The sequence below is a fragment of the Marmota marmota genome, unplaced genomic scaffold (genome assembly GCF_001458135.2).
Source record: "Marmota marmota marmota unplaced genomic scaffold, marMar, whole genome shotgun sequence".
In the NCBI taxonomy this organism is placed as follows: domain Eukaryota; kingdom Metazoa; phylum Chordata; class Mammalia; order Rodentia; family Sciuridae; genus Marmota; species Marmota marmota.
The window spans coordinates 10,013,803-10,032,854 of NW_025999880.1; the positions used below are offsets into that span (position 1 = coordinate 10,013,803).

Consider the following 19,052-nt stretch of genomic DNA (forward strand, 5'->3'; position numbering starts at 1 on the left):
CGCTGGTGGCTTCAGGTGGCTGCCGCCGCCGCTGCTAGTGCTGTTTCCACCACTGGTGCGAGGAGCAGAGACGCGCGAGTGGGGAGACCTCCGAGACAGCGAGGCATCGGACATGTGTCAGCACATCTGGGGCGCACATCCGTCGAGCCTGAGGGGAGATTTGCTGGAACAATTCAAACTGCGATATTGATCTTGGGGGTGACTGTCCCTGGCCGGCTGTCGGGTGGGAGTGCGAGTGTGCGCTCGCTCGGGAGTGTGTGTGTGTGTATGTGTGCCGTGTCGGGCACCCCCCTTCCCCCCCTGTTTTCCCGTCGAGTGATGCACTTGGAATGAGAATCAGAGGATGGAAATAGTCTGGGAGGTGCTTTTTCTTCTTCAAGCCAATTTCATCGTCTGCATATCAGGTACGGGACGTGTTGGAGTCACGGGGCGGGTTTGGTTGATATTGTGATGTTTGGGATGTATGGGATTTTATTGTGTGTAGACATAAGGCGGGAAGGGAGGGGTGTTACAGACCCATTCCTTTCTGTGGGTTTGCTGTTTTCAGAATCAAAACCCTCCAAGCCCAAAGGGTGTGTGTGTGTGTGTGTGTGTGTGTGTGTGTGTGTGTGTTTGGTGAGGGTAGGATCTGTGTGGATTCCCTGGAAGGGAAAAAAGGAGAAGGAGGTGGGGGTTTAAAAAGAAGAGGCAGATGGGTGTTGATTTTCAACTGCTTTTCTGGCTGAGAACTCTGGCGCCGAAATCTGAGCCTTGGCAACCCCCACCCCCATCCCCTGGCTTTCAAAGTTCCCAAACTCGGTGGTTCCTGTCTGGCAAAATGGACGAACAGCCCTGCCCTGATGTTTAGACACTTTCAAGAGACTGCAGGAGGATGCGGGACTGGGGAATGCCATCAGGGACCCAAGAGATCCTCCATGCCTTCCCTAAATACGGAAGGATGGAGGTGTTTGAAACCTGGTGGCACGCCCCCCTCCACCACAAATAAAAGAAAAACCCGTCTGAAACAATATCACCAATACCACTTTAGACCATGATCTTCCTTAATTCCCAGTAGTGAAGATGTGCTGGCTCAGACACTGATTTCAGGCTACTTGTGCCAGCCTGTGATTTGAGAAGCAGATGAGAACCCAGGGTGTTGAGGTAAATGAGGTAGGGCTTGTGTGTGGCTGCCCCTGAGGGTCATGTGTTGGGAGGGATTCTGATTTCTGAGCAGTGTCTTTGTTGGTGCAGGAAACCCAGGATGGGAGGGAACCAGTGAGGAAAAGCCCCAGGACCAGCAATATTCCCCAGTTCAGTGGCTCCTCCCATTGGCCAGCACCCACTCCATTTCCCTTCACACCTGCTGTTTAAGCACCCAGAGTGAAGCCCATTTGCTGTGCTCCTTTCTGCCTGCATTCCCTCTGCAGAATTGGGGACTGAGCCAACTTCCCATGAAGTCACCAAAAGAGAGCAGGAACCTTGCCCCTGTGAGCAAACCCATTAAAGCAGCATTGGGGATGGAGAGACATGTTTCCTGTTTCTTCCTTTAGCCCTTCCAGTCTCCATCCCCTAAACCAGACCTGATTCTGAATATTAAAAACCCTTGTTCCACCCTTACCTGGACCTAGTTCCAGTTACCATTCCTTAATTTCAGTTGTCTCCTCATAATGTAGGAGTTGGGAATCAGTTATTTGAAATTAGTGTTTGGGGCTTTCCCATCCTACTAAGAAATATTTTATAATATTCCTCTGTAATACTGTAGTGAGTGATGTTGTATATTGTACAGACAAGAAAAAGTACCTGGGATTACCCCAATTTCTCTAGTGGGTACACTTTTATTCTATAATGCATCCACGAGTAAAATTCCCAAGATGACTATAAAGGTTTATATCAATCATATGTCCAAGGATGGACAGGGTGACATCTCAAAAGGCCGCATTTTACTTCTTTTTCTTCTTCATGTCTTTTGCAAACTCTTTCTCTTGTTCTAGAATATTTTTTTAACTAGTAATTAAATAGGCTTTGCCTACCCCCTTGTCTAGCATCATAAATAAGTTTCCAATCAGACAAGCCATCTGAGTCCCTTAAAGATTCACAAAAGGGGAACATTCACTGAGGCTCTAGATTTCCCCTAGCATTTTCTTCTTCCTCAGCCCTTGCCCTAAATTTTGCCAGGCAATGCCATAGGGGAACACGTTGAGGAATCTGTGCTTAGTCTCCCAAAGAAGTCTTGGTGGGATACCTGTCATAGCTGTATTTGATTTGGTGTATCAGCAACTAAATTATTCAAATGGGAACATTAGGAGGGGTTATTTCTAACCCAGGAGTAGAGCTACCAACCCTGTGGCTTTCCGCATGTATTTACTAAATAATCATCATTGCTGTGTAATGAGAGGATAAAAGTATAAGCAAAATTGCTAGCTATTAGCTAAACACAGGAAACTAGGTTAGCATTCCAAATGCCTAGTGAAGATCTGCATTAATTTGCACTTTATGAAGACATGTACTCTGTATTTATACATCCATAAACTTAACTTCAAAAGGTCATTCTTTCTCCATGGTCAAAGTGATCTCCTCCTCCAGTAAGCAAAACTGCCCATTGAGTGATGCCTGTGTATGTCTGAATTATGATTAGTGATATAATCATGATTCACAATTGCCACAGTTTGGGGACTTGGTCTCCTTTCTTCTCCTATCTGACAGCATTAGGATATATAGGAATGCAAAGCACTAAGGTTGAATAATTATGCCTCAGGGAGAGTTTAGTGGGTCTTTCATTTCTGTTTCTATGATTTGCAGTTTTAATTTGCTCACGACTGAGCTTTACTAAAAGGAACATAACCCTGTGATCATAGGCTCTACTAAATCATAAATTAAAAAATATAAATAAAAAACAAAGCACTTCACCATCTTAGAATGAGTTGCCCTGACCAGTAAATGGGTGTTCATCTTCACTGAGTTCCCAGACACTGATGATTGATGCATTAGTAGGGTGGAATTCATTATGGAGGAACACACAACTGGAAAAGACCAGCCCAAATCTGCAGTATAAACGTTTTGCAGAAGGAAGATGTTGGTAATAGCTCTGGCCTATGGAAGGCATATTGACTGAATTTCATTTGATGGCATTTGCTTTCAGTAACACTTTGGGCTTTTTGCTTAGTGTCTTGTTAACCAAAGTTTCCAATTTCTTCTTCCATCACACCCCCAGCCAAATTAAAAGTGTACCCCAGGAGTTTTTTTTTTTTTAACTATGTTTATTTGTAGATATTGCTTATGTACAGCTACCTGGGCTTGGCACACTGATGGTTCTGCACTGGTAATTTAGTTAAATGAGACTGAGGGTCTGCTTGGCCAGGCTTAGCTAGCTTCTGGGTAGGTAGCATGTGTGTCCTTCCTCCAAGAGATCATATTAATATTGGCCTCTTAATGACAACACAACGAGCTTAAAGAAGGAATGCCATGAGCAGGGAACTCTTCTGGCTCCACATTAAATTTAGACCTTATTTTACTGAAAATGTAAGGCAGCAGGATCTGTAAAGAGACCAGGAATGGATACACACACACACACACACACACACACACACACACACACACAGAGAGAGAGAGAGAGAGAGAGAGAGAATGAGAGTGAACCAGAATGATTTTTTTTTCTGTGCTAGCAAGAGAATCATTCCTTTCCCACAAAAGCAGCTCAGATCAGCGAGAATGAATGAGCATTGAGCATGAGGAGAGAAATTCCTGGTCAAAAAGACAGCTGCCTGATTTAATTCATACAATGTATCCTATTTCCTCTCTTACATAACTTTACTTCTTCATCAGTTTATTCATAATAGTAGCAATAACAATTTAAATTGTGTGGTGCTTTTACACATTTTAAATGTATTTGCAGATATTTTAACTTTTTTTTTTATTGTAGAATTCTTGGGGTAATTTTGTAGATGAAGCAATGAAAGTCCACAGAGCTTTAGCCTAGGTCTAATAGTGAAAGTTCAATATATCATTTATGTTTGATTCAAGATTTCTTTGAAATGTTTTAATTTTTTTGTATTTTGGTGTTTCTAATTGAAAGAATAAATTGGGTTCATTGAATGTAAGTCTTAGAAGAGCTTGGAAATGAAGTTTAAAGCAAAAAACTATAGTATGAGACTAGAATTGAGATTGTATTTGACTTGTTGTACCTGTCAACTCAGTGGATGAAACTGTCACCCAGATTCCCCTGCATCTCATAATCAGCAGTTCCTATAAGCACAGAATATTTATCTAATTTGAATATTGAAATGGTCTCAGTTTAATTTATTTATGTGTAAGTAGAAAAGGGATAATAGTACACATCCCACAAGTTTGTTACATGGATTAAATGAGATTTTATATATATATGTGTGTGTGTATATATAATTAAATATATATACATATATTTATTTATTTATTTTCTTTATCGCAGTGCCTGACACATAGTATATCAATTTATCTTTTATTTCTACAAATCTGAGACGGTATAGGTTTGGTTAATGTAGAGTAGAGCTGTGTGTTCTTCCACATCAGTTATAAAATCAGCAAGCACATTTTATAACATTGACCATGAATCCTACTTCCAAGGATGCCTTGGCCAGAAAGTTTGAAGTATCTCTAATTTTCCTTCTCACACAAATGAGAGCAGTTGTATTAGGCTTTGGTGCATCATCATGAAGTTAACCCAGTTTAAAGCTGTGAACCAACTACTGAGATGCAGTCTGGAAAGTTAATAAATTACCTGGTAACCATGTAGTACTCAATACCCAGGAGATCAGCAGAATTTTCTTTATTCTGCTTGTAGATTTATAACTTGGTGTAGACCCAACTTTAAAGTACTTACAAAATGACATATTTGCATTCAATATGACTTCAAATAGAATATCTTATTAAATGCAAATGAACCCTACCCACACTACTCATCTAATACTCTCATTCATAATGTGATTTCTCTACATTGAGTTTCTCACGTGACTTCAGACAGCCAGTCATAAACAGATAACCATCATCCTAGATGAAACTCTCCAGGCAGTGGTCAGTGAGTAAAGTGAGTTGTCCTAATATAAATTCCCAAGGGAAAAAAAGAAATAACAATGTGGAGACTCATTCTCTTGGGTGAGGAGAGGGGTTTGATTGCCATTGAGGAAGTCAGTTTCTATAACCTTAACTAGATTAAAGTTTACATATTTGTATTTAGAGTTTAGCTCAGAACTGAGACCCAGGTACCATATGGGTATGGTAGCAAGCCCTTACAGAAAGAATATGGAAGTCACAAGACCCACTCTGTAATACAACTCTAATCAACTATGTGACTTTGGCAATTGTCTTAACCTCTCAGTCTCAGTTTCTTCATCTGTAAAATGAAAGTTATATTTGCTTTGCTTATTTCTAGAGGATTGTTAAAAGAAACATCAGAACATGATCCCATTCGTCATGCATCACACATGTAGAGTATCTGTGGATTTATATATTATGTACTGACCCTGTTTAAGATAGAGTTGTAAAAGCAAAGTTGAGAAGCATACACATGATATAGGAGGGTATAAGATAGCATTTAATTGTTTATAATTATAAAAGTTGTATTCCAAAGTGTATTTTGATAGAGAGCAATAAGAGTAATGCTTCATTGCTTAATACAGGACATACATTCTACAGAAGAGAGAAATCCAGTAATGAAGGAGAGGGAGGATATTAGATGGATGTTAGAGTTCTGGATGTAAGAGATGGGAAAGGAAGAGGGATGGGTGTGTCTACAGACAATAGCATATACAAACAGTATGTTTGGAGGCAAGAGCTGAAATCAAGTGTTCACTTGGGGAGATACTGGAATGTTGGGAGGAGTCCACGTAGGGAGCTATTGAATTAGAGACTATGGAGTGTCCTAACATATTTATTCTCTTTGTGATTTTTATTTTTAAGTTATGGCTCCTTGCATTGATTCAATGGATTGAACTTGGTTCAAACTTGTTTGCAATTCTAACATTGCTTTGGATCTTAAATTAGTGTTGCAAGGTCTCCAGTAAGTGCTGAATTTGCATAGTCTGTAACCTATTTAAATTGCAGAATGTTCAGTTCTTTGGGGGACAGGGAGAGAGAGGTTTGCTTTTTTATCTCTAAAATGAAAGTAATAACACTCAAGGTTGTGGTATTTATAGGGAAATTATAAAGATAACAAAGCACTGTTGGTAAAATACCCAGCTCAGTATCTGGAATATGACTGACCAAATTATATATATAACATGTGAGAGTAAGCGCAGGCTTTGGAACTAAGACAGGCTTACTTGTGAATTACAACTTTGTCTTTCACTCTTTGTGTTGTGTTGGGAAAGTCGTTTGGGTTCTAGGAGCCTCAGCTTCCTCATCTGTAAAATAAGGACTGGAGAAAATGTACATAAGATATTTCTTTCATAGTGTCTGGCATGTGGTCATCAGTGAATTGAAGCTGTCTCCACAAAATTATTCTTAGTTCATCTTCTTCATTATCATCATTATGATTGATGCCAATAATAATAATTATTGTTGACACTTTGAACCACTTCTTGTAAATGCCAATTAATTATTTAGTCATTTTATTCTGCGTTCAAATAGCAAAGTATTGAGAGCTGTGTGCCACAGACTAGAATCACAATAATGAACACCACCCGGTTCTTCATATTTACAAGATAGTATGTGTTATATGATCGAGGTGTGCACAAAGTATTCTGGGAGTACAAAGGAAGTGTAAGTAGCTCAGTGGTTGCAAGTGGGGAAAGGAAAGATTTATAGAGTAGAGAAAAGCAGGAAGGAATAGCAGGAGTCAAGAGCGGTATGTTTGTTGGTAGGAGATTTGTAAAAAAGCAAAATATGAGAAGTACAGTGATTTAGGCATATGGAGGTAATGGGATGAAAAAGTCATTATAGATAGGACTACAAAAAATAAGGACTGGCTTAGTGGTAAAGTGTTCACCTAGCATACTCAGAGCCTTGGGTTTGATGCCTAGTGCAGCCTAAATAAATAAATAAACAAATAACCTGGAGCTTGCAAGCCAAGATGAACAGTCTAGACCTTAGCTTTTCTTTATGAGAAGCAAAGGAGGAGGTAGGAAAGTGACATAGTCAGATTTGTTTGCAACTTAATAAAATATTTTTATACTTTGTAACAAGCCATACTGTTTTTTTCCCCTTGTTAATCTTTATTCTTGATCACAAAACACAAAAACCTATTGAAAAACATCCTAGCCTCCTAGATCAATTAGCTCAACCAGCCTTTTGAGTGACAAATAAACAAAAGAGAAAGGGGAGCATTTTCATCTCTCCTGTGACCCTGATTTACCCTGATATTTGAGACTTAGTATTTTCATGTTAAGCAAATGCAACTGTCTTCAGTTTGTATATGAATAATCACAATAATGTCTTTAACAGTAGACGAAGGCCAAGAGAAACCAATCACCCATACATGCATTTATGTCACGAAGATAAATTAGGCCAAGCAGTAGATACACTGTTTGACACACAACAGATGCTTGAAGCAATACCAAGTATTTTGCAGCATTTTTACCTTCCCAAAATCTGCACAACTCTCATTTCTAATAGACTAAATGTTCACTTGGGAAAATATGCTCTTGGTACCCTGAATCATATACCCATTGCACCTTCTCAATGTTTCAGTTACTAGAGAGTGACTAGAGAGATGTAAAATGAACATGTCTCCTTTGTCTGCCTAATCATGCAACACCTGTTGAGGGTATACTGAACTATTGAGGCATTGGGGAGCTAACAAGAATGAACAAGACACTGAACTTGCCCTCCAAAATCTTGGTAATCAAATAAGAGACTAATGTAAAAAATAATCGTTACAATCGAATGTGTTAAGTACTGTAATGAAAAGATACAGGAAGTGTTTGAAGGGAACAGAGAAGGGATATCTGACTCCTCCTGGAGATGAGAGGGTAAAGGTAAGAGTATGTCATGTTAGTCAGAAGATGCTTGAGCTATGGCTTGAAAGATGTTGAAGTGTTGGCTTGAAAGATTTGGCTGATGAGGAGTGTGATGGAAAGGGATAACCATAAGAAACAACATTTGCAAAGGCAAAGGAGGATTAAGGCGCTGGTCAAGAGGGCAATATGGCAACAGCTAGAGTGGAGTGTGGTGGGTGAGGTTGAGGTCGACAGTGATAGGAGATACAATTTCAATAGCCATGATGCCTTGCATATAATAATGTCCCTCTGTGCAGAAGAAGCCTCCTTTTTTTTTTTTTTTTTTTTTTTTTTTTTTGCACTGGGGATTGAATTTAGGGGCTCTCTGCCACTGAGCCCAGCCCTATTTTGTATTTTATTTAGAGACAGGGTCTCACTGAGTTGCTTAATGCCTCACCATTGCTTAGCCTGGCTTTGAACTTGTGATCCTCCTGCCTCAGCCTCCCAAGCCACTGGAATTACAGGTGTGTGCCACTGTGCCCTGCAAGAGTCCTCCTTTATAGGCCCAAAAAAGTATGAAGTTTGTATCTTTCTCTTCATTAGGAACTGACCAGTCAGGGGTGAAGTTTCTGGCTCTGGTCCACCTATGCTCCATTTGACCAAGATCACTGGTCATTTTTCAGTGTTTGTATCTGGCTCCAGGTGAATTCTCAAAAGCTTTTGAGACAACTCAGATATAGATTATAGAGGTTATCTCCTTACTTATTTTATTGCTAGGTATTTATACTTTACCAAAAAAAGCCAGAAATCTATTGGCTGACTTTGGATTTTGCAATGTGTCAATTATCATCTTACTTTGGTCTGATTATTGAGTATTCCCTATAATATTTTTTATGGTTTTCATCCCAGAACTTGAAGAGATTTTTAGCATGCTGGAGTTGGGCTGGGTTGAGGGGGCTGGGTGATGAGAAATGGCCTAGGATCACCTTTATAACAAAACCATAATTGCTCTTTATTAGCAAGGTTGGGGTGGGAATGGGACAGCCAGTGTTTGGGTTTGATTACATTTGCATGAAGGTGCCATCAGGATGGCAGCAGAGAGATTATCGGTGGTTACGAAGTAGACAGCCTACAAATGCTTTTGCCTCCTGCTCTGGGTGAGGTGACACTTTTGTCACAACAAATGCAAAATTAATCTTTAACTTTGTCTAATACTTCATGCCCAGTGGCTAAAGGGGCTGGCAGTAGGAAATGAAGCCTGTGACTTTCAGGTGAGTTTTCCAGAGCCAAGTCTTGCTGGCTTTGCAACACATTTGGCAGCAATGCCAGAGTTGGAATAAACACATTAACTGAAGGATATGAGTCAACACATTTCCCTTCCGCTCTCCTCTTCCCCCACTACATACACAGCTACGTTTTACCCTCAAGGAAAACAGTTCTGATGGCAGCACTTACTGACTGAGCATAGTTCTTTCCTGCTCTGTGAGGTTGGGATAATGACAAATATCTCACAGGACTCTGGAAATAACAAAGTAACAGGCATGGCGGTTTCAATTTTTTTCTACGCTTTCATGTGTTTGTCCATTCATTGCACAAATGCTAAGGAATAGATATCTCCTATGAAGTCGGGTACTGGACCAGGCATACAATTAAATGTACTGAACAAAATAGCTATGATCTTTGTCCTGGTATAATTTCTGTCTAGTGATATGCAAATAGTGTGGATTTTTTTTTTCTCATTGCCCAACTCAGTGCCTGGAATGCAGAGCTGATCAATAATGAATGACTAAATTAATACATAAATGAATAAGAAGGAGTCTTTTTTTTTTTTTTTTTTTTTAGAATTGCTTTCTAGACTTCTCAGGAGGCTAGGAGACAAGACCTAAGGCCAATCGAGGAAGAGCTGAAGCAGACCAGACTGTCTCCCTCTTCCTTCTGCTGCCTGAAGCTTTTTAAATGTGCAAAGAGTCAGAGAGAAAGGGAACCAATCCAGGGAACAACATATTTGATCGTTTTCTGTTTCCTTCTCAGACTCAGCCTTGTTTGACCAACCGTCCTTGCTTGAGACACTTAGAATTGTTTAAAATGTTTTCCGTCTCCTTTTTGCTCTATGACACCATATTGTGGACTTGAAATGGGACCATTAAGGATCCGTGGGTTCACTGTTGTTCCTTTCTATATGTCATCTCTGTTCCTATTAGAGGAGATTATTTAGGATATGGTGATTTTCAGCTTGGGAGAAACCAACACTTCATTGTGCTGTAGTTAGTATGGAATTAGAGTGCTTCCCAGGAGGACCTGCCCTACCCTTTAGTCTTGATGCAGAGCAAGACAGGAAGTGACTGGTCTCTATGGTGTTTTCAGTCTCCTGTCAAAAAACATTACTTCTCTGGCCCTTTTGGAACTAAGCAGCGATATAGCTGACTAGATTTTACCAGACAGAAGAGATGAGAGTCTAGGAATTTAAAAAAAAAAGAGAGAGAGATAGAGATAGAGATAGAGAGAGAGAGAGAGAGAGAGAGAGAGAGAGAGAGGATTTACTTTCCTTGAGTGCAAATTCCGTCTGTCATCACCTCCTTGATCTTAACAACTGTGAGGAAATGGTGAGGTGGATAATTTGTTACCATTTATTCACTTGTTATTTTAATGACAGAAAAAAATGGGGTGGGGGGACCTGGGGAAAATAGTTTTGTTGTTAACTTCTGATTAGATAAGTCGATTTTTCAGGAAGATACTGAGAGAAAGCAAAAGCATCTTGTGAATATTACATTTCTTTTGTATGGCCTGGGTGTGAATAGAAATATGTCACTTGCTCTCTTAAGTCTCAGAATGCACCATCATGACACCAGCTGTATGTTGCAAAGACTGGAACCCCTGTAGAATAAAACATAGCAAAGTCATTATTTTTAATATCTGTAACAAGTTTCATCCCTGCTTTTCCACTGGGGAGCAGTTCTTTGTGACCTATTAGTTTGTTTTAGTTCAGTATTGTAGTGGCTAAATGACAGCCACACACATAATCTTTGGCGCACAAGTTGGTGCCACCTTTTTATTTTTTTTATTCTCTGCTTTTAGAACTGCTGGAACTAGAGCTTGACTGAGCCAGGTATAGTCTTGTATTGTGCCACATCGAAGGGCAAGACATGTTGAGCAAATTAATGAATGAGAGTTGTTTTTGTGCATTGGATATTTAGGCTAATCGTGTACTCAAATGAGATGTTCTTCCTGGATCATTGCTCCTTGCAAGACAGAGATTGTATATACAAAAGTGTTTCAGGGTCATAAACATGAGTGATTTTGGGAATCACTGAATTTATTTTAATGTTAAATATGTTACAAGAGTGTTAAAATTTAGGAAAAAAATAAGAAATTACCCATAGACCAAACTTTTGTTTACTAGAGTTTGAAATTATAACTTTTCCAACCTGAAATATTGGTACTGAATTTTTTTTTTTACATTATATCTTAAATATTTCCCCAAGGCTCTTTCTGGTAATAGCTGTTCAGGAAATCATGGATTCTTACTCACATGAATTGTCAGGTTGGTATATCTCTCATTCCCTCTCCCCAACCCCACCCCTGCCACACTCCTCTGATGGGGGTGGGCACTTGGTAAAGGGGGCAAAGGAGAGGAGAAACAACTTTTGTAATTACTAGGGAGTCCCAAGGCTGGTGGAAATTATATTGCCTTCAAAACATGGTTTCTACATTGTCCTTGACATCAACAATCAACAGATGGAGAAGAAAGTCTGGAGGAGGATCATGGGAGAGGTTCTAATAGGCCAGGAAGGGAAGCTATGTACATCATTTCTAGTCAGTGACAGGGACATCTCTTATTGCAAAGGAGCTGGGAATAGTCCCAGGGCTTGCCTTTGGCCCAGGAGCAAAGGGAACTTGGTTTGAACAATTGTCTAGTAACTACCACTTTAATGCCCATGATTTTCATTTTATATTTCCATAATGAGTCTATTCATCTAATTTTTTAACATTTATATTTTCCCCCAGTTTTGAACAATCCATTTTGTTACTAGTTCATCCTATTTTTTTGACATCTGTTTTTATGTCTACAGATAATTATTTCTATTGAATTATTTCATTAACATAACCCTAATATTGTGATTACTGCGTCACATACTGTGAAGTTCTTTGTGATTTTATCATAAGTAATGTGTAGCCTATTTATAAGGTTCCAGACATAAACTTGAATTCCTTGGGAGAGTAAGCATATATATAAAGATTAAACCTTCACAGATTCTTCCAACAGTGATCCACACCTAAAAACTATTAAACAAACAAACAAAAAATGGAATAGCACTGGAGTTCGAGATAGTATTTTACTCCATGAATTTGATCTGAGACAAGCAGCTATGATTAAGAGCTGGGTTTGGAATTTAGGGATTTCAGTGTTTTTCCTGGAACTTTTTTTTTTAATAAGTTACCCCAGCTAGGTTGATGGGGTGAAACTTTAGGATTGAAGACGTCGTATGGGGTTAGTCTGCCCCTGCAAGCTCTGTGCAGTGGGTAGGACATTGCACCAGTTTTCTTCTCTTAAACAGGAATGTTGGAATAGGGAATTTGAGGATCACTTTCTAACTTGGGAAACTTAGGGTGTTAAGAGACTTTTATAGAAAATGGTCCAAGCTTTGTGTTGATTCTAAACTTCTCCAGTTTTGAAAAATCAAAGCAGCAAGATTAAAAGTACAGGAAGAACTTTCAAGACTGAAGTGAATGGAAAAGTGGAGAATGGTTTTCTAGATGGGCAAGAATAAGATAAGGCATTGTAACAGAATAACCCAGACTCTTACTTGTAGGATGATGACATGTAGCCCCTTTACTATACCCTGAGAAGAAGTGGGGCCAGGGCAGGGGGGAGGGGGTCATCACTGACTTCTACATAAAAGCATGTGTTGAAAACTGTGCATATTGTCTTACCATTTAATCTTGACTCTGCTGAGAGTCCTTTTATGATCTTGGGAAGTTACTTAACATCTCTGACTGATCCTCAGTATCCTCATTTGTACACTGGAAGTACTAGAATGTGTCTTTGAAGTCAAGGGAGATTGAAATTTTAAAATGTGGCCTGGTGCTTGGCACATAGAATGCATTTGATAAATGCTAGGTTTTTCTGTTGTTATGGCTGAAGGTAGAAGAACAAAAGACACATTGGGCAAAATTAGGAAGGAATTTGGCAATATCATGTAAAACATGGGGATTAAATGAGCCAATGCATGTGAAAGTATTTAGCACAATGCCTGTACATAGCACATAATCAGTTAAGGTTGGTTGAATTTGATTCACTAGGGGAAACTAGGATGTTCAGGGAATATTTTAAAGGTAACAAGAAGGAAGACAATCATGCCTTCTCCTAGAATGAGCTTCAGAGACAATTACTGAGTCTGGGCTACATTTTTCTTTAAAAATTATTTTAAAAATTTAATGCCACATATTTTCCTTTTACAACTATAGGAACTTAGACTTATCAAGGCCTCCAGTATGTATGATTATGTGTATTACTTGTGTCACCCAGTAAAAATCTAACCTTGAAATAGAGACAAACAGAATTCTGATTCAGGGATTTGCTTATCATTTTTCCTCCTTGATACATTAAGAAATGCAGGGTTATTGGCCAGAGCAATAAAGAATTTAGGTATCATCTTCCAATTCATTTATAGTAAAAGATATAATATTTAGTCTGTGCATTCTAAAACTGTTACTCATTTTTACTGAAATATGAATACTTTTTTTTCTTTTCATTGTTTAGTCTTTCCAGTCTTCTTGGGATATTAATTTGAGCACATGGTAACCTTAACCATGTTTTTTCAATTCATTTGTAACATGAAAACATAATTTTGATTTATGTTTAATATTAACTTGAGAGAAAGGATTTTTTAGATGATAATTAAATGCTTTCCTATTCCTGGGATGATGACATGGTTTGTTTTCAAATATATCTGATGTAAGAATTTCAGCAAAAGGCATAAAAGAAAAACCAAAAAGAAACAGGACAGATGACAAATGCTCTGTTGATGTTAAGTAAAGACAAGCAAACTGTGACCTGGGTATGTCTCTAGGGAGCCGGCTTTAGGCTTTTCTGAGCTTTTGGGTCTTTTGGTGAGATTTTTTCCCCCCAGTCACGTTGGTAGAGAGAGGCTGGATTACAACTGAGAATGCAGAGATTAATGGTCTGTTGTGACTAATCCACTAAACCCCTACTCCTGTTTCTCTCACAGTGATTGAACTTGAGAAGCTAAAGATAGACCCACACTGTTTATCCTGCTATCAGATCTCTATGATTTAATGAGACCTAATATCTTTAAGGACATGTAACTGAGAACTGGAGAACCTTCTTGGAACAGCATCACCTTTTGCATTCATGGGTTCTTTTATTAATTGCTTATTAGATCCCAGTGCATTTTTTCATAATCCTTTAAAAAGAATATTTTCACCTGAGTACATTTTAAAAATAGTAATACTAACATAACCCAACTTTAAATAATTTGGAAAGCATTACATTAATTATGAATGCAAACATTGCTAATATTCTGGTTTGTTTCCAAATTCATATGAGATAAATATATGGTTTATATGCATTAAAATGAGGTCCACCTAAAATGTAAGCAAAATAATGTGAAAATGATTTATATATACTTAGATGGGAGAGATATAGCATTCAAGAAAATCATAATGTTATGCCAAAATGGGCTCAGATTGGAAGAAATTTAAACAAAACTTAAGTTTACAAATTCTTCATTATTAATTCAGTGCTCTTAAAAATAATTACTAGATAAAAAAATGATACAAATGGTCATAGGATTAGGGATTTTTGGCCAGGAGAAACATTACCATTGAGGCAGTGACAATTTAGAAGTAAAGTTTAAAAATGTTTTAACAATTAAAGTAGAGAAATATGTTTAAATGCACTGAGCAGCCCTATGGTTTGGAGACTGAATAATACCTATGTTTAAACCCATACTCTGACTCTTTAAAGGAGGCAGGTTTTGAGTAAGTTAAATTCCCCTGCATCCCAGTTTTCTAATCTGTAAAATGAGGATAAAATAACACTTGAGTGATTTTTTTTCCATAATTATTAAATGACATGAAAGTAAACATCTAGAACATTCTCATCAAGCAGATAATGTCTTAATGTTATCAGTAACATCACACTTATAACAGGTGAGATGCAGCCAGCCATCTTTGAAAAGAAAGAGTCTCTAGGCTTCCTGTTCTGAAGAGAACATTGTACTAGAAGCTTAGAAATCTTCAATACCTCCCACTAACTCAAAAAAAAAAAAAATCCCACATTGTTAAAATAGGTGTTTAAAAGTCTTCCATGAAATCCCATAAAACAATCTTTCCAACTTCTCTCCAGTTTGCCAGTTCACTGTTCAGTGAAGACACGTTACATGCATTTTTACCTGTTCCTTTGCTTGTTTTGACTCACCTGAACCAGGTGTGGGTTAAGCCTATGTGTCCTCCCACTTTCAGCCAGAGGTTCCTCTCTGTGAGTGCTGGTGGGACTGATCTGTCCAGCCAGCAGTGGTGTCTTGTTCCTTTGTGCCCTATTGGTCTTCCTGTCTCCTGTACTGCTCACCCATCTGTCTTCATAGATGAAAATCCATCCTGCTCAGGACTCACCTAGTCTACTTGTACATCCTGTCCCACTCCAAATCCAGCATGCTAATTGGATGAACTTTACTCCCCAATCTGTGATGAGACTTTTTAATGCATCCTGACAAGTAGAATCTGCTGATTTAAGTTGTCTTTCCCCTTCCCTGATCCACTTAGTTCCTTTTAGAAATACTATATCTGAGACAGGGGCACAGCTAAAAACAGCCTATGTGCCAAATTCGGCCCACTGCCTGATTTTGAGAATAAAGTTTTATTGGTCACAGTTAAGCTTTCACACCACCAAGCAGAGCTGAGTAGTTGTGACGTTGACTGTACTACTTTGCACAACCTAAAGAATTTGCTCTCTGGTCCTTTACAGAAAAAGAGAGTGACCTCCCTCACACAAGCTTTCGATTCGAATGCTTCCAACAGGTGGAAGAATAAACTGGGCAGCTAGATAGGCCATTTTCTTCCATAAAGGATTGGTTAAATTTTAGATGAAATATTCAAATTTTAAAAAGCCTTGAAGCTTCCAGAACCTCAGAACCATATTTTGTGGGTTACTCTGGCAGTTTTTACCACCCCAGAATGATTCCTTAAGCACCTACCACTATCAGAAACCAAAAAAGGAAATTTCAGTTTATGCTTGTTTGGATTGCGAGAGCTCTCTTTGCTGTTAGAGGAGCTTGGGATTGCTCTGGCCTGGCAGAGTAAACATTCTGGTGGGAAGCCACCTTCTGCAAAGGGATGGCTCGTGCTAGGGATGACAGTTTGGCAGGGAAGAAGCAAGCTTTCAGAGAGTACTATTCTGCTGCCAGCTTCTTAGAAAAAAAAATAAATAACCCTCCTCTTCTGGGAATGGAGATCAGACCATATTCAGAAATAAGAACATCACCTGGAGAATAAGCAATTTTAGGAATGACAACCTGAGAAATCAAACCTTTCCCCCTGATGATTGAGACAGGGCAGACTCATAACCAAGGCCATGATCAGCTTCTGCACTTGGATACAGTGTTTTTCTCCCAAATAACAAGCTGAATGAGCTGCGCAGGGCTCTGGGAAATGATTGCTATCCTTCCTGGACAGATGGGGAAATTGAAGTCAAGAAGTAAAGACTTAGTCTGGCCACAGAGGGAGTGGGTTCTGGCAAGGTCCCCTTGGGACCACAGCAGCTGGGGTCCCAGCCCTCTTAGACACAGCATTTGCACTGAGAAGCTACTAAGGTACATTTCACAATGCTGCAGGACAGAGGATTTTTTGAACTCTAGAACAGGGGCCGGCAAATGATGGTCTACAGACCAAATCCAGCCCACTGCTCGCTTTTATAACCCAGGAATTAAGAGTGATGTTTACATTTTCAAATGCTTGGGGACAAAAAACAGTAAAACATTTCATGATACATAACAATTATATGAAACCAAATTTTGGTTTGTAAATAAAATTTCATTGAAACAGCAACACCCATTGATTTATGGATCACTTCTTATGTATAGACTTTCACACTACAATGGAGAGCCAAGATGTTGATCCTATATTTACAAAGCCCAAGTTATCTACTTACCTGGCATTTTGCAGAAAAAATGTTTGCTAACTCCTGTCTAGAGTATATATAACATAATTAATATCAATTGTATCAAGGCATAATATATGTAAAATAAAATGCACTCATTTTGAGTCCTCTGTTGAGGAAAAAGAGTAGAGTCCTGTAACTACCACCATGATCAAGATGTAGGCCATTTCCATCACTGCCAAATTTTCCCGTGTTTTCCTAGTCTCTCCTTCTCCTATCCCTGAACTCAGGCAATGAATAAATCTGATCTCTGTTACTAGGAGCAGCTTTTAAATATTTATTTACAGAGCATTTCAGAGCACTAGAGATGGTTGAGGGGAGAGGGTGGGGGTGTGGGAAATTGTGAAGTTGATTTTATTCTTTCATTTGATAATTCCTTAATTCCCTCCAAACACCCATTCCAAACAGGCATTTAACTGCTCATAGTATTAGAAGCTAATAGCACTGTACAAAGAGCTCTCCATTTATATCATTTAATCTTTTAACCCTATGAGGGAGTACTTATTTAGGTTCCCTTTTATTTAGCTATTAAAATGCAAAACATGTTTAAATGCTCTGAGAAGCCATAGAGTTTTCACTGGAAATGATTAAGAACTGGGTTTACAACCATTTTCTTAACCCCTTACATGCTGGTAGCTTTTGAGTATGTTATCTTCTGCATTTCAGTTTACTAATCCGTAAAATGGGGATAAAAATAACCACTTTCATGATTTGGGAGAGGAGACAGAGGCACCCAGATTTACTTAATGAAGAGCACACAGCTTTTAAGATCTAAGGTAAGATTTGAACTTAGATCTGAATCTATACTCTGAGATTTGCCATCATAGCGCACACTTAGATAACCTGACTAGAAGTCAGCTTGGGAGTAAATAGCTACATTTGATAGAAACGTGAGATTCAGAGGGGTTAAGTAACTGGCCCAAGTCATCCAGCTGCTGACTGCCAGAGTCAGGATTTGAACTGAGCTCTCAAACAAGTAGGAGACATGGAATAGAGACTGGGAATACATTGCCTTGAAAGCCACCTTCTCTTACAAATGGGTGAACTAAAAGCCATGGCAAGTGAGTTCTAAATAATGCAGAGGATGAATGTGGAGGGGGATGAAAAGCAATCTTAAGCCAGATGTACTTTTGCTTTCTAGACTAATGGATATTCCTAGACTATTTAATTTAATATAAACAACTAATGGTTGTAAAGTGCTTTAAAAAAAATACCAAATGATGCGTCCTTGTTGACCAGCATCAATAATCAAAATTTCTCTTCTTATCCCTTCACAAACAGCATTCTATGTGCACTGGTCTGTTTAGATGGAGAAAATGAAAATCAAAGTTTTCAAAGAGCATGCCATAGACTCTGTTCTTTCTCTCCTTCCCCTTACACCTACTATTACTAAGGGTGGTTCTGTTTTCCAATCCTTGATTTGAATGATTTCATTTCATCTCTTCAGAGCCATTTAACTAAGTGCTCAGCACCTAAATAGTGCCCCCAAGATATTGTTGATTATTCCAGTGTTCTGGAAATATTGTAGTCATCTCCACGCAGGCCCTTCTTCGAACCTAGAACAGGAGGCTAGGACCATTGTAGCCCTAAGGGGTAAATGGCAGAACTTCTCCAAGACTAATGTAAATAGAATAGAAATTCATTAAAGCATTTGTACTGCTTACAGAATCTGAGGGTGGATCAAAGAATTAGAACTGAAGGCTATATTTATAAGAATATGTTATGCTACTGCTCTGAAAAAGACTCTGGCTCTTGCCATTCTGGATCAAAATAGCCAGATCCTATTGCTTATACAGATTGGGCATTAGACCCATGGTGTCCAGGAAGCTGTACCTTTCTGACACCCCCATGGCCAGAAAATAGATTTCATACCAGACCTGCTGCTTCAGTTGTTCACTTCAGAACCAAAGTCTCAGACACATGAAGGGCCAGACCCAGCCACATGCCCAGCCACCCACCCAAATGGAAAGTCCAGGATTCTACCTGGC

The 19,052-nt window shown here is 38.9% G+C and overlaps 1 protein-coding gene across 1 annotated transcript in view; it reads left to right on the plus strand.

The window, feature by feature from the left end:
• The first annotated feature begins 267 nt into the window (after window positions 1-267).
• Window positions 268-19,052, plus strand: part of Ca10 (carbonic anhydrase 10) — a 475,256-nt gene continuing 456,471 nt past the window's right edge. The window contains exon 1 of the mRNA XM_015495458.2: window positions 268-404. Coding sequence (XP_015350944.1) covers window positions 344-404 — 61 coding nt within the window. The 5' untranslated portion in view covers window positions 268-343. The remainder of the gene's footprint in view (window positions 405-19,052) is intronic.